Source organism: Heterodontus francisci, chromosome 31 (genome assembly GCF_036365525.1).
Source record: "Heterodontus francisci isolate sHetFra1 chromosome 31, sHetFra1.hap1, whole genome shotgun sequence".
Taxonomy (NCBI): domain Eukaryota; kingdom Metazoa; phylum Chordata; class Chondrichthyes; order Heterodontiformes; family Heterodontidae; genus Heterodontus; species Heterodontus francisci.
The window spans coordinates 61082808-61098867 of NC_090401.1; the positions used below are offsets into that span (position 1 = coordinate 61082808).

Genomic DNA, 16060 nt, shown 5'->3' on the forward strand with positions numbered 1-16060 from the left:
CTGAGAGGGAACCCTCGACCCCTTTCTTACCAGGTCATAACAATCCTCTGAACAATGCAATTTTTTATATTCCCAATCCAGTCATTTTTCATTTTATCATCTGTTTAGGCTTCACCACAGTAATTATCATTTTCTGGGAGAGGGTGGAGAGACTCTGAATTGTTCTTGAACTGGCTATTTTAATGATCACAAGAACAGCCTTCGTAACTCCTCAAAATGTTCCCTCACTTCCTGTGTGAATTGATCAAGCCTCTGCTCTTCATGTAGATGTTACAGTAAAGATTGGAACCTATCCCCATGTGGAGAATCCCAAGTGTGAATCCACATCCTACTCATCTGCTGCCACCCAACTCCAGGTCAACCTATGATTAAGCGTATTTACCCAATTAGCAAAATTCCATTAAGTATCTTGCTGTTTATATTCTAGAAAACGTGAAACTACCGTTCATATCAAGACATGGGAACCAGATTTCTGCATCATTATCAAAATAAACATGAGCACTTTGATGATTCACCTCACAGAATAAAATCCAGCATGAAAAGAAATCCAGCTGAGAAGAAGACTGCAAGTTATGTACTCAGGTAAACCAGAGATTAGAGATTGTAGGTTTGTACTAATGTTGCTTTAGTCATTCATGCAGATATGTTAGGTAAGTTTCTAAGTTTTAGTTTCTATGGTATCATTTAACTGATTTTGAATATTGGTATTAACTATTAATTATGAATAAATATTTTCTATATTTCGCTAAAAAAGCTATTTGCATCTTTTATCCACAAAATGTTATAATTGTGTTATTTTATTGTCTTCTGATAGTGGTGCATACAGGAAATACAGAGTCTGAACCAGAAAGTGTCATTTAGTATATTTAGTTTAATGTCAAATCAGGTACATAGAGCAAAAACAAAGGAATTGAGAGAGAGAAATAAAAGGAAAAGATAGAAAAAGTAAAAATGAATTGCATTAAAAAAAAAATCTCCAACAATAATTTAAATCAGAAGGAATGAGACTGCGCACTTTTTAAAGTTAATTTTCCAGGTTGGAGAGGTTGTTGGGTAGTATGATCACTTTGATCATTCACCTCACAGAATAAAATCCAGCATGAAAAAACTCATCAGGCAGTTAAAAATTTGGATTGGACAGGTCCTAACTTTTTCCGATGAGTTTATAGTGTATATATCACTTAAGTAAAGCAACTTCAGTGAGATGCCTTTTTTGTGCCCGTTTTAGAGGAGCAGGGCATCTTGAACAGCAACATCCTGATTTACGCATTTAACTAGGCACGTGTTTTCGCTGGAAGTTGCTGTGCAGTGTATAGGTTAATAATGGTGACACAGTTAGCCTCATCATTATATCTACTGCAAAATCCAGTCAAATGTTGCATCTTGCTTCATCTGCTGGGAAAGGCTGTTCCAATAGCAACAAATGCTGTCATGTCAATTTTATCTCCTTAATTTAACTTGGTTTAGTGTGACGCTTGAATGCCAAGCTAAAGTCAGCAACGTGTTAATAGAATATGATACTAATCCATTTGATATTTGCCTTGAATTTCTGTTTTACACCCGGCCGATTTGACGCTGTCAGTTTCTATCTGAGGTAGCTCGGTTAAAATTACTCACTATGTTTTCTCCAAAGGCATATTGATGTTAGCTGTTAACTTCTTTGTGTGAGCTTGGTAAGCATCAGATTGGTTACCGAGCCACAAAATACAAATAAAGACTATATTCTTATCCCTACAAAATAAATAATTTCTCACTAAGGAAGCCCAGTATTTACTTTCTTAAGGGAACTTCTGTCTATTCTATTTATTCCCAGCACATGGTTTCCCATTATATAGTGACACAAATGGTTAACGAGACACTTGACTTTTAGGGTAAAATGTGCCTGGAATGGAGCGAGTTCTGAATTACTCATATTTTGCTTTATAATTCTCCTGTGAAGCATCCTGGGATGTTTTATTGCATTAAAGGCACTATATAAATATAAATTGTTGTAATAAACGTATGTTAATGTCTGACCCACTGGATTCACTCAGGACTAGAACCTACTCTGGAGATGGTTTGACTTTAAGATTAGCACATTGCAAACATAGTCTCTCTCTCTCTCTCTCTCTAGAGTTCTTCTGACATGTCAGCTGTGGGTACAGCTGAGCAATGACTCAATGTTATTGGAGTGGCGTCTTTCTTACACACCTATGTCCCATGAATGAATTTTTTTTTAAACTCCTTGTGCCAATAGCAACAGTAAAACAACAACAGAAACTTGCATTCATATAGAACCTTTAAAGTAGAAAAGCATTCCAGGGAACCTCACAGAAGACAATGGGCACTGAGCCAAAGAAAGGGAGATGGGGGGTGGCGGGTTGTAGCAGGGATGTCAGGAAGGGATAATTTAGAAGTAAAATAAAAGAGTTTACTTGAATAACTTAACACACTAGGTTTTCCAATAAACCAGAGTTACACTTAAGCTTAGGGAGCACAGAACTTCCTGGACAGTCTGATCAGGTGTTCCTATTTTTTCAGCTGTTATTCCCCATTCACTTTGTCTGTGTACTAATCTCTAATGAATCTAAAATATGTTTTATTCTGTAGCTAATATTGGAATTATGCCATTCTTTAAATTATTTGTAACATATCATCTTTCTCTGTGGATTTTGTGACTCATTGGAATGTTTTTGCTAGATTCATGTTGGCTGAGGTCAGCGTAAGCATTGCTCTGAGCAGACATATTGTCAATGTTACGAAAGTGCCTCTGTGTTTCATTAAATATATTTATATTTTTTGAGGATTAATCTTTCAAAGATTGAAGAAATGTTAAACTTTGGGGTTTTCAAAAGGGGTCGTGTAAAGGCCGCTTGACTTTGTAAAACAATCCCTGGAAATGTTTTTTTAAAAGGGTCACTGAGAAATCTTGTAAGGAAAATGTAGGATTAGTATAGAAAATGGGTGGTTGATGGTCGGCACAGACTCGGTGGGCCGAAGGGCCTGTTTCAGTGTTGTATCTCTAACCTATAACAAGCCTTTCTGGGAAACCACCTGACTTCCAGTTCAATAAACAACAGAGAACTTTGGACAGCTGGAGAAGTTGTTTACAAAGAAGTGACAGGTCAAGATTGATGGAGGTCAAACGGTTGACCTCCTGTTGTTGGTTTCACTTTTGAATTGTTTTGAGTTAGGGTTGAACTGTATAAAGAGAAAGAGAACTTCCAAGGAGAGAAGAGAATTCCCAAGGAAGGAGAGAAGACCACAACCCAGTTCAGCTTTCTAGCACCTCTCTAAAAGACCTTGAGAAGATCTCTATGTCAACTCATCTCATCTCCTGTCTTTGAAGAAAAGCCTACTGAATTAATTCTCAATGCTGCCTGAAAAGAACTGTTCTAAAAGATCCCAGTGACCCGTCTGCGTGTACTCAGGGGCCAGACTACAACAACAACTTTATTTATAACAGCAGCTTTAATGTAATAAAGTCTCCCAAGGCAGTTCACGGGAGTGCTGTAAAGTGAAATTTGACACTGAACCACATAAGGCAATTGCAAGCCCATTCCAGTATTCCTGGGACTCAAATAGAGACACCAACTTTGTCAACCTCACTGAATGTGCTGCTTCTTATACTTTAGATCAGCATACAAATAAATGAATCTCTGAATCCTTCTGATTTTATTTTCTGCTATTACCAAGGTGACACTGCATAGATTGATTACACCTTCCTACATCTATGGCTTTAAGTAGAAGTGATTCTGTTCTCTGCTGGGGCTCGCTGTGAAGTGGATTCTGCCCATTTGACACAATATGGCAATGTGTTTGACTCTTAAATGGTCTCTGAAATGACCTAGCAAGCCACTCAAGAAGGAGAGTCACCTACTCAAGGGCAATTTGGGATGGGCAATAAATGCTGGCCTTACCAGCAATGCCCATATCTCATGAACGAATAACAATAGCTCCCCAGTGCCAATAGCAACAATAAAAGACAACAAAAACTTACGTTCATATAGCATCTTTAATTTATGAAAACATCTTAGGACATCGCACAGAGAACAATAGACACTGAGCCAAAGAAAGGGAGATTAGGCAGGATGATGAAAAGCTTGGTCAAAGAGGTGGATTTTAGTTGGGTCTTGAGCAGAAGACAAAGGTGAATGGAATTTAGTTGTTAATTCATTTTTTATTCATTCATGGGATGTGAGCATCGCTGGCAAGGCCAGCAATGTTTGCTGTTCCTAATTGCCCTTGAGTAGGTGGTGGTGAGCAGCCTTCTTGAACTGCTGCAATCCGTATGTTGTAGGCACACCCAAAATGCTATTAGCTAGGAAGGTTCAGGATTTTGACCTAGCAACAGTGAAGGAATGGTGATATATTTCTAAGTCAGGATGATGTATGACTTGGAGGGGAACTTCCAGGTGATGGTGTTCCCATGCATCTGCTAGCCTTGACCCCCTTGGTGGTCAAGGTTGTAGGTTTGGAAGGTGCTGTCGAAGGAGCCTTGGTGAGTTGCTGCAGTGCATCTTGTATGTGGTACACACTGCTGCCACTGTGCATCGGTGGTGGAGGGAGTGAATGTTTAAGGTGGTGGATAGGATGCCAATCAAATGGGCTGCTTTGTCCTGGATGGTGCCAAGCTTGTTGAGTGTTTCTTGAACTGCATTCATCCAGGCAAATGGAAAGTATTCCATCACACTCCTGACTTGTGCCTTTTAGATAGTGGACAGACTTGCTGCATGTGGGCACGGACTGCTTCAATATCTGAAGTGTTGCAAATAGTACTGAACATTGTACAATCATCAGTGAATATCCCCACTTTTGACCTTATGATGGAAGGAAGGCCATTGATGAAGCAGCTAAAGATGGATGGGCCTAGGACACTACCCTGATGAACTCCTGCAGTGATGTCCTGGGGCTGAGATGATTGTCCTCCAACAACCACAACTATCTTCTTTTGTGCTAGGTATGACTCCAACCAGTGGAGAGTTTATCCTTGATTCCCATTAACTTCAATTTTGCTTGGGCTCCATGATGCCATACAAAGACTGCCTTGATGTCAAGAGCAGTCACTCTCACCTGACAAATGTCCTTTTAGGAAGGAAATCTGCTGTCCTGACCCGGTCTGGCCTACACGTGACTATAGACCCACAGCTATGTGGTTGACTCTTAACTGCCCTTGGAAATGGCCGAGCAAGTGACTCAGTTGTATCAAACTGCTACAGAAAAGTTAATTCACTTGTTTCTATTTCTTCTAAACACAAAAAAATAATTCTAGACTATCCTCTGCGTAGGCCTGAAAGAAGCAGACGGTATGGAAGAGGAGAGAAGGAGCCAGGAAAACAAGTTTTATTTGGAAATGAGATGAAGAAGGTGGATGAAAGCTACTATAAAACTCAGAAACTACTGTTAATGAAGGCTGATCTCAAAGCTATACATGAGAAGGTAAGATAGATTACTGTGAGGACACTGGTACACAGGCGTAGCATAGAATTTTAATTGCAACTGTTCTTCAGTGCAACATGTTGACATACATTATATTCATGGATAATGGTGATGAGTCATAGCACAATTAAACAAAGATGTTTTAGATCATGACCCAAGAGAATGGAGTCAGCTGGATGATGAGGTTAGGGAGGTATCCAAAGATCCTGTCAGTTTGAAGCATATGAGAAACAAAGATATAATAAACAATGTTCATTAAATATTTCAGCAGTTTTAATCTCCTGTGTCTTTTATTCACTGCATGCATTACCGGTTCTACACTCTCACTATGTAATATGTCACTGAACAATAGTCAGAAAACCCGCATTCCTGCTCCAACATTGTAGCTGTGGCAGAGCAGAACTTCCAATATACTGGGATTTTACATTCCCAAACACATTGGAATTCCTGGGGTCAGGCAATTAGTATATAAATCATAGGTGCGCACGACAGTATCAACATGGCTAGGTTCCATATATTATGGGGAGGGAAGGGTTTGGCAGGATTATGTGGCAATGGCCAGTTCCTTGAGTTCAGAGCAGTGAGGCCTGATTATAAATTGCACAGAAGGAGAAAAATGTCTCCTTCTTAAGAAAGGCATGTTACTTAAAGTTTCCGTGCGGAAACAAGTGGTTTCCACTTCCAGCACTGTGAAGAAATGTGCACCTGTCTCTTGTTGGCACACAGTATGTCTGGGAGATCAGAGGCAGGACTAGTGAGAATAGCAGAGGATGGTGAAATCCTGCATGTTCCATCTGATATCAGACTGCAAGGCGGCAGACTCAGGAGTGGCCCACCTTGGCTCCCACAGGGAATTCCAATGTATCATGGAATTGGGCAGACAACCAGTGGAACAGGGTCCTGCCCCAATTTTGCCCCTGCTAATCCCTCTCTACCTCCATGCCGCCACACCATCCGATCGCCCAGGAATTTCTGGGTTTGTTTATTTTTTAAATTTTGGTAAAATTGTAAATTTTCCAAAGATACACACATTAATAGATCATCAGAAAACCATGAGTTTCCTGAAATTATTCAGATATATAACTAAGTCCTCAAACTTGCACTCATGCACATGAGCTACTCTGCTATTTTAATGGAGGTATAATCATTTTATTGGGAAAGTATTATTCATTAAAGTTAGTGGACAAATGATCTAGATTGATTATTCCTCTGTAAATATTGCACAGCATAATCTCAAGGCCAAATTGAATAGTGTTGATGATCCTAAAAATATGTTGTTTTAGACAGAGAAAAGGGCAGAAGAGGAAAGACGATATGCTGTGGAGCTTGCTGCCCATGCCCCTGAGTTTGTTCTTGGATTGAGACCCCACACAGTCTGGGAGAAGATGAATGTTAGTCTTTCCTGCATTATCCAGGGAGCACCTTCCCCTCAGGTCAAATGGTATGAAAAATTCCCACAAAATTAATTGAATCAAAATTGCAGTCTCATATAATCCAGGAGATCCAGAATATAACCTGATTAATATTAAAGGGACATTATCATCTGATTCTGGAGTGCTCTAGGTGGATGGTGGAATAGTTAGAAACAGCCAGCATGACCCAACCTGACAAACAGAAGTTCTCCTCGATATTAATAAAAACAGAAACTGCTGGAAATACTCAGCAGGTCTGGCAGCATTTGTGGAGAGAGAAACAGAGTTAGCATTTCAGGTCAGTGACCTTTCAACAGAGAAACGTTAACTCTGTTTCTCTCTCCACAGATGCTGCCAGACCTTCTGAGTATTTCAGCACTTTCTGTTTTTATTTCAGAATTCCAGCATCTGCAGTATTTTGCTTTTGTTCTTGATGTTGCCTATTTTGAAACATCCCATTTGTCACCTTGAGGAAGTGGGAGGAAAAACAAAATGTAGACCAACCTATAGTGCCTCTTGCCATAGTAACAATTTTAATCTGAGTCTATGCAAGAAGGTAATGGAATTTGAATTCTCCGAGAGCTTTACAACAGTGATGATTCAGGCTTCCAAAAGTTACAATCTTCATATAAAAGCATAGGTAGTAAGATTATACCTTTGCTCTTTTCAATATTGTTGTTATTGTATGGGTCATGTGACGATATATAATACCAACTTCTTCACACAGATCAGCTGAGATTAATTTGTTCATTAATACTACATTCTGTCTTACAAATTGGTCATTCTTGAAGAGGTAAACCACTTAATCTTTCTGCTAATCCATACCTATTGTTCGTTCATTTCCCCTTAATGTTGAGCTCTAGTTCTAAATGAATCTAACATATAATGCAGCTTTAATGCTGGATTGTAATACATTGTATCAATAGGAATAAACTTGTTTTACATAGTTCTTGGGAATGGATTTTAATAAATTGATCATCATTACTTTCAGGTATAAGGATGGAGTTCTGATTCAACCAACAGCTGTTCCTGGCAAATACACAATTGAGAATAAAATTGGTTTACAGACTCTTGAGATTAGTAGGTAAGATATCTTTGTTTTTGAGAACCTATGGTAATTAATGCTTATTTTGCATGTAACTGAATATATAAATAAGACCGCATGGTACGAATAAAGATGTTGGACCTTTATACTCTTAATTGGCAGCTTTCTTAATGACTCTAATCCTGGAACAGAATATTACAACTCTATTTTCATTCAGAATTATCAGCAGCACTGACTTCTCTTACAATTACCAAAAGTTAGAAATGGGTTAACATCTTTGTTGCAATAGCTGACACAGGAATCTCATTCAAATGCATTCCCCAAATATTAAACATAGGAACATAACAAAATGAGAGCAGAAGAAATAGGAGCTTGAAAAGGTCATTTGGCCCTTTGAACCTGCTCGGCCATTCTACAAGATCATGGCGGATAATCTACCTCAAATCCACCTTCCCGCACTATCCCCATATCTCTTAATTCCCTTAGTACCTAAAAATCTATTGACCTCTGTCTTGGATATACTAAACAACTGAGCTCTCTGGGACAGAGAATTCCAAAGATTCACAACCATTTGAGTGGAAACATTTCTCCTCATCTCAGTCCTAAATGGCCAAACCCTTATTCTGAGACTGTGACCCTGTGTCCTAGATTCCCCAGCCAGGAAAACATTTTCTCTGCATTTACCCATACTCTGCTCAAATATCAGACAAAGAAAGGGTGTGACGATGTGCTGAAGGTCCTTACACTAATGCTGGAAATGGTAATTTCCAGACTTTGCAGCCTGAATGTTTCTTACTGGATACCAGCACTGTCAACACTTATTACAATCTGATCAAAACCAGAAAAGTAGGTAACCTCTTAACAACACAAAACCCTTGAAGAATCATGTTTGTGGCATAATTCAGGGAGCAAATAAATCAAAATTATCTAAATAAAGACTCACACCTCATCAACATCTCAAATGGATTAAGTATTTGCATTAGAAGGTATAAGTCATTATAATAATAGAATTAACAGTTTATTAGTTTTAATAAAAAAAGTGCTGGAAAAGCAGAGTGGGTCAGTCAGCATCTGTAAAAAAGAAAAGACAGGTTATGGCATTTCGGGTGTGTGCCCTTCATCAGAATTGAAGGATGCAAGATAAACAGGCCTTTCAGTAATGTTAGAAAGATAATAAATGCACCAATCGCAGGAAGGGAGTAATAATAGAGCGCAGAATAATTTCTGCCCCTGAGTGTTTATTGAGGTACAAAGTGGGATATGATTTGCAACATTACCCTTGATATATGATCCAACTGAAATATAAAGTGAGACTTGTTCATGCTAAGGATATCTACTGCCCACTTCTAATGGTGAGAAAGAAGAAAATAATTCTGTCATTTTTCATTGCATTAGATCAATTGATCTTGGATACGGTAGCACAAAATTTGCTGGAGTGGGGCTTCCCACAGTGTGCCCTGTTAGTTAGACTTGTTCCTGTACCCTTCAGCTCAAATATTTTTTGCCTACAAAGTTGCTGGAAGTGCGAGCTGATTCGATACATGCAGGACTGAAACTTCACACTCTGAATGTGACAGCAGCAAGGAGTTAGGCCAAATTAGCAAGGTGCTGCTCTGAAATGCTGCTGGATCAAATTAGCAAGGTGCTGCTCTGAAATGCTGCTGGATCCATGAGGTGGGAACCTGGTTGTGCCAGTACTGGCACAGTCATTTGCTGCTATTATCTTAATGCAGTGTGCCAGGGTTTGGGGACAGGGACAGCTGAGGACACATACAGAGAGGAAAGTCTCACATCCAATGTACTTCCAAAGGTGCAGCAGAGTTTCTGGGATTTTTAGGTAATTGTTTTTAATATAAACTGTGATTGGACCAGATTTTTGATTCCCAATCTTGTAACAATTTACAAAAAGTGTATATATTATCCATAGATATTATAAAAGAGCAGAACATTTTAGCAAGTTGCTAGAATCCAGTAGCAGGAGGCTTGTTCATAATCCCTTTATAACCTATGAAACACCAACTGTGAATTCTAAGTAAGTTAACCCATTTTCTCACTAGATGCAGCCCGGAGGACTCAGGCGAGTATACTGCAGTAGCTACAAATACTCATGGAGAGGCATCAACATATGCAACAGTTCTTGTGAACAGTAAGTCTTGTGTGTTTGTCAATTAGCAGTTGCAGCAACTTGAAGTCACCAACAAGAGCTAATGATCTTTATATGTTATAAAGGAATGGAATGTAATCTGACATATCATCAATGCACAATAATCAGACTGACAATAATTTGTATGGATTTTTATTCATATTAAGTTTAGCAAAATAAACTGTCTTACAGATTTTCATAACCCAAAGGATATGAAATGGCATTTCTCTGTAGGGACTGTGAAATATGTGTTTGAGACTTCTAGCTGTTTAATAGAAATTTGCATTGCCTGCAGGAACCTTGCATTACTGACCAACTTCCCCTTGGCACTGATTTGAAATCATTGTACCTCTCGGTGCTGTTTTGCATCTGTTGTGGATCGATAATGGGCAGCTGCTGTTAAATTATCTATTTGCTTTACTGTGAAGTGGAGAGAGGGGGAATTGGGGAACAGAACTTTGCACCTTCACATTCAAATGCAAACATGGAGCTCTGTTTGCTATTAAAAGGATATCGCCTTCTGATTGCCTGTCAATTTTTTGTTGATCGAGAGTTCAACAGATTCCTGCATGGTTTATATTTAAAAATTAATTAAAGTTAGGCTTCTGCACTGTGAGCATTCATACTGCCATTGGCATGGAGTCAAATTATTTGAGACCCACTATGGGAGGTTGTCTTGCTTTTGCCAGTTCTGACTTAGCGTTACTATCATATACTGAATGCAGAAGTTGTGCCAAAGATGTACAGCTCCTCTTTTCAGCTTTATGATATCACTCAATCTTTCCGCTGAAACTTCCTGTTTATTCTTGTTATTGCCTTAGGACTGACTCTTGCCAAAGATATCCGATTCCTTGAAGCTTCCTCAATGAAGAGTGGAGACTTTTCCCCAGGGAAATATGCAATTCTCCACGTAGTATTGCTAGTGTTTTGAAGTGCCCTGCAGCCACTTGTGACGTTATTGTGCATTTGTTTCTTTTCATGATCCTGCTGCTTGCATACTATTTCCTCGTGTGTGCTGAAATTACTAACTTGCGTAAGATACGACTTTCCACACATTGAAGCAGAAAAGGGGCAGAGAAAAGGAAACAAATTGAAAATAAAATCAAAAGTTGGCACTTATGCTTTAAAACATACTTTAAATACAAAATACTGAGCAATTTTAGCACCTCTTTCCCCATTGTTTGAACTGCTGCTAAGAGTCCCAGACTTTGCTGTAGTCAGTCAATGAATAGCAGGCATATAAGGCTTGCCCTTGTCCATTTAATCGCCATGATGTTTTGCATTACAAGTTGTTGTAAGTGTCAGACGGAAACAGTGCATTGCTATCTACAGGGCATCTTGGACACGAGTGAGCAGAAACAAGCAACTGTGCATCAAATTAACCAATCAGACTGAAGATTGTGAAATTAACAGTGCTAAGACTGTGAAGAATTAGAGTAGGTGAATTCCTTGTCAAATCAGGTACAGAAAGAGAAATAAAGGACTGAATTTTATAAGCCCATCGCCGAAATGGGTGGCCAGTGAAAACAATGGTGGCCCACCCATGCGGGCTGCACGCCAAAGAGCCACCGAGGTTCCAAGCGCAGCGGCTGACTTTAAATAGCCGGGTTGGGGCCCCCCCCACCCCAATTACATGGAGAGGGTGGTCTGTCCATCCCTAGTAATGATGTCAGCTGCCTGTGCGCAGGCGCTGACGCCATTTATAAAGGACTGTTGGCCCTTTCAGTAAATTTAGATATTTAAAGAAACATTAAATGAAAGAAAATAAAGACATTTCTTTTGCCGTCTCCCACACCCCCCAATATCAATTAAATTAATTATTTGCCCTTTCCCGCCCAAAAACACTTACCGTCACAATCTGACCTTTCCCCACAAATGGTACAAACTTTCAACTGTAACCCTTCCCACCATCCCATACATCCGAGACGTTTACTTGACCCCGTTCCCCCCACCATGCACTGATAAACTTACATCCTCCGCCCCTCCCCCCCCCCCCCCCACCCCTCACCAGTGTTGTGCCTTGTTTCCCGGATGGGGATCCGAAGGCACAACAGTGCCAGCCACCGAGATGAAGATCGCAGCGGCACTTAAGGAGGCAATGGGAAAGTCATTAATGCAGGTAAGTAAATTTATTTGAATATTTAAATTACAGTCCCATCGCTGAGCGGCAGGGGGGCCACCACGAACCCTCGCCGCCACCAGCAATATCAGGACGGGCCCTGCTAGCGTCGAGGTCCGTGGTGGGCCTCAACCAGGGAAATCTTCATGCCCACCCCTCCCGCCACGGATCCCAACGTCGAGACCTCTACAAAATCTAGCCCAAAGAGAAGGAAAGAAGGATTGGATTAAGAGACAGCAAAAGGAACTGAAAATGTAAAAAACTTCTGAAGTTCTGAAGAAGGGTCACTGACCTGAAACGTTAACTCGGCTTCTCACTCCACAGATGCTGCCAGACCTGCTGAGTATTCCAAGCATTTCTTGTTTTTACTTCAGATTTCCAGCATCTGCAGTATTTTGCTTTTAAAACTTTTTTAAAATATCCAACAATTAAAAATCTGAAGGAATGAGATTTTACATTTATAATAGTTAGTTTTCAGTGCCAGAGAAGTTGATTGGCAGTAATTAACACTGATCACATCATTAAAAGAGCAGTTAGACTTGAAATTGCATGATTTAACTTTCTTTGGTAAGTATAGTCCATATCTATTGTGCAAATATAAGGACTTCACACCGTTCAATGTAATTCAATGGGGAGTCAGATAACGAAATGCCATTTTCGCAAAGCTAATGACGAAGCCATGAAACACGAACAGCAACTTTTTGGATTTCCGCGTTTAACCGCCCGAGGTTGCTGTGTGATTTGTGCATAAATAAAGGTGCGCCACTAGCCTCACTATTACTTTGACAGCAAGTTTTGGGCCTATATCAAATATTTACCAAAAATCTTTCATCTTTTTGTGTTTTTGATGATTTACAGAGTATCAAGGCTCAGAGTCAGGAGGTGAATCTCTCAGGCTGGAATGTAAGTGATCAATGGATTTGCTTCTCATCACATTAACTATAGTTAATCCTTTCAGGAGTAGCTATTACTGTGGTGCTGTAAACTAGGGATACCATGATTCAGTCTGTTATAGTATCTGTTTTGCCTCTGGTTTGGTCAGATGGCTGACCATCATGTTGCTTTATATAATCATATCTAAAGGGAGACAAAACAATTTCTATGTTATTTCAAACACTTGGGGCTAATCTAATGCTGTGCAAAATTTGTAAAAAAAAAAGTTGATACTTTTATTGCCCTTCAGCCCTCCACAATGACTGATTCTTTTAGTCACATAATCAATTGTTCAGCCTATGCTATAAATCGTTTTGTATTCAGAGTCAATTTTTAGGTTACCTGGGTGGCAGCCTTGATCCTGTGGTTGCACTCTCACTTCTGAGGAGGAAGGTTCTGGGCTCTAAGTCCCACTCCAGAGCCTCAATCATGAAATCTAGGCTGATACTGCAGTGCAGTACTGAGGAAGTGCTGCACTGTCAGAGGTATCAGGCAGAATTTTATTCCGCCCTTGGAGGCGGGCACAGAGGCGGGACGGCAAATGAAATGGCAGGGGGTGCTGTTCCTGACATTGCCTGGGACCCTGGCCATTTTGTCCAGGGCAGGGAAGGCCAAGGATGGCCTTCCCACCCCAAGCCAATTGAGGCCACTTAAATAATGGCCACTTAAGGGCCTCTTGCCACCTCCACCTCCATTTTGCAGAAGGCAGAGGGAACTGCTGCTGCGAGGAGACGCCACCAGGTAAAGGAATCAGGGAATTGTTCACTCCACGACACCCTGGTCCACTCCTCCATCACCCTCAACACCTCATTCCCTTCCCATGGCACCTTCCCTAGGGGAGGCGGTGGTGTAGTGGTAATGCCTCTGGACTAGTAATCCAGTGCCCAGGCTAATGTTCTGGGAACATGGGTGCGAATCCCTTCATGGCAGATGGTGAGATTTGAATTCAATTAATAAATCTGGAATTTAAAAACTTATCTAATGACCATGAAACCATTGTTGTAAAAACCCATCTGGTTCACTAATGTTCTTTAGGGAAGGAAATCTGCTGTCCTTACCTGGTCTGGCCGACATGTGACTCCAGACCCACAGCAATGTGGTTGACTCTTTAAAAAAAGGCCCCCTCTCATGGCCTAGCAAGGCATTCAGTTCAAAGGCCAATTAGGGATGGACAACAAATACTGGCCTAGTCAACGATGCCCACATCCCACAAATGAATAAAATAAAATCGCAGGAGGTGCAATACCTGCCCTTTTACCTCCTCTCTCCTCACCATCCAAAGCCCCAAACACTCCTTCCAGGTGAAGCATTTACTTGTACTTCCTTCAATTTATTATAGTGCATTCGCTGCTCACAATGCAGTCGCCTCTACATTTTTAAAAATTCATTCATGGGATGTGGGTGTCATTGGCTAGGCCATCATTTATTGCCCATCCCTAATTGCCCTTGAGAAGGTGGTGGTGAGCTGCCATCTTGAACAGCTGCAGTCCATGTGGGGTAGGTACACCCACAGTGCTGTTAGGAAGGGAGTTCCAGGATTTTGACCCAGCGACAGTGAAGGAACGGTGATATAGTTCCAAGTCAGGATGGTGTATCATTGGGGGCAACCAAATGCAGATTGGGCGACTGCTTTGTGGAACACCTGCGCTCAGTCTGAAAGCATAACCCAGAGCTTCCTGTTGCTTGCCATGTTAACACAATTTCTAGCTCACACCCTTCCCCCTGCAGAATATCCTGCACCATCTCCATGATGTCCTTTACCCTGGAGGCAACACACCATGTTGGACTCATGGTAACGGTTACAGAAATGTTCATCTGTCCCCCTGACGATGGAATCACCTACAACAACTGCATTTCTGCACTTTGCTGCTCCCTCCTGTGCAGTCCCTTGCCCACTGATGCCATGGTCTGGTTTGCACTCCTTCAAGGTGTCGTCACTCTCAGCAGTCTCCAAAGCTGAGTACCAGTTTGAGAGTGGCACACACCCCGAAGACTCCTGCACCTCCAGCCTCTTCCTAATCTTCTGGATTGCCCCCACCTACTATTCTGAACTCACACTGCCTGTGGGATAACCACCTCCTGGAATGTAGGATCCAGGAAACTCTCCATTTCCCTGATTCTCCGCAGTGACTGCAGCTGCCCCTCAAACTCAGAAATCCTGAGCTTGAGCTGAAGCAGCTGGAGACACTTCCTACACAGGTGGTCGCCCAAGACACATGAAGGCTGGATTTTATGCTGGAGGTGGGACTCCCGGCGCCGTGCTGAAAAAGCAATGGGAGCCTCGCCTCTGCCTTTTCTTCCCTCCCCCCACAACTTTGTCAAAGGTTTAGGAGGCGGGATCCCCGTCCCTTTAAAGATCCGACCTTCAAGAGCTGCCGTCCAATCAGAGGGCTGGCAGCACAGCAGTCTCAGCAGCGCCACCAGAAGCAGTGGCCACTGCCGGCACTGCAGAGGCCTCAGACCAAAGCCCAGCGCTGGAACCCCGAATCGGACGTACAGTCATAGAGTCATAGAGTCGTACAGCATAGAAACAGGCCCTTCGGCCCACCGCGACCATAATGCCTATCTATACTAATCCCACCTGCCTGCATTAATTCCATATCCCTCTATGCCTTTCTCATTCAAGTACCTGTTCAGATGCCTCTTAAATGTCGCTACTGTTCCTGCCTCCACCACCTCCTCTGGCAGCTCATTCCAGATACCCACTATTCTTTGTGTGAAAAATGTACCCCTTTGATCCCCTTGTAACCTCCTCCCTCTCACCTTAAATCTATGCCCTCTAGTTTTAGTCACCCCTACCATGGGAAACAGACTCTGGCTATCTACACTATCTATGCCTCTCATAATTTTATATACCTCTTTCATGTCCCCTCTCAGCCTCCTTTGCTCCAGGGAAAACAGACCCAGCCTATCCAATCTCTCTTTATAACTCAAGCACTCCAAACCAGGCAACATCCTTGCAAACCAGACCATGGCATCAGTGGGCAAGG

General features: G+C 41.4%; 1 protein-coding gene across 1 annotated transcript in view; it reads left to right on the forward strand.

The window, feature by feature from the left end:
- The first annotated feature begins 535 nt into the window (after positions 1–535).
- Positions 536–16060, forward strand: part of myom3 (myomesin 3) — a 163500-nt gene continuing 147975 nt past the window's right edge. The window contains exons 1-8 of the mRNA XM_068011058.1: positions 536–582; positions 3368–3491; positions 3615–3675; positions 5252–5418; positions 6702–6859; positions 7822–7914; positions 9933–10021; positions 12996–13040. Of these exons, the coding sequence (XP_067867159.1) occupies positions 536–582; positions 3368–3491; positions 3615–3675; positions 5252–5418; positions 6702–6859; positions 7822–7914; positions 9933–10021; positions 12996–13040 (784 nt within the window). The remainder of the gene's footprint in view (positions 583–3367; positions 3492–3614; positions 3676–5251; positions 5419–6701; positions 6860–7821; positions 7915–9932; positions 10022–12995; positions 13041–16060) is intronic.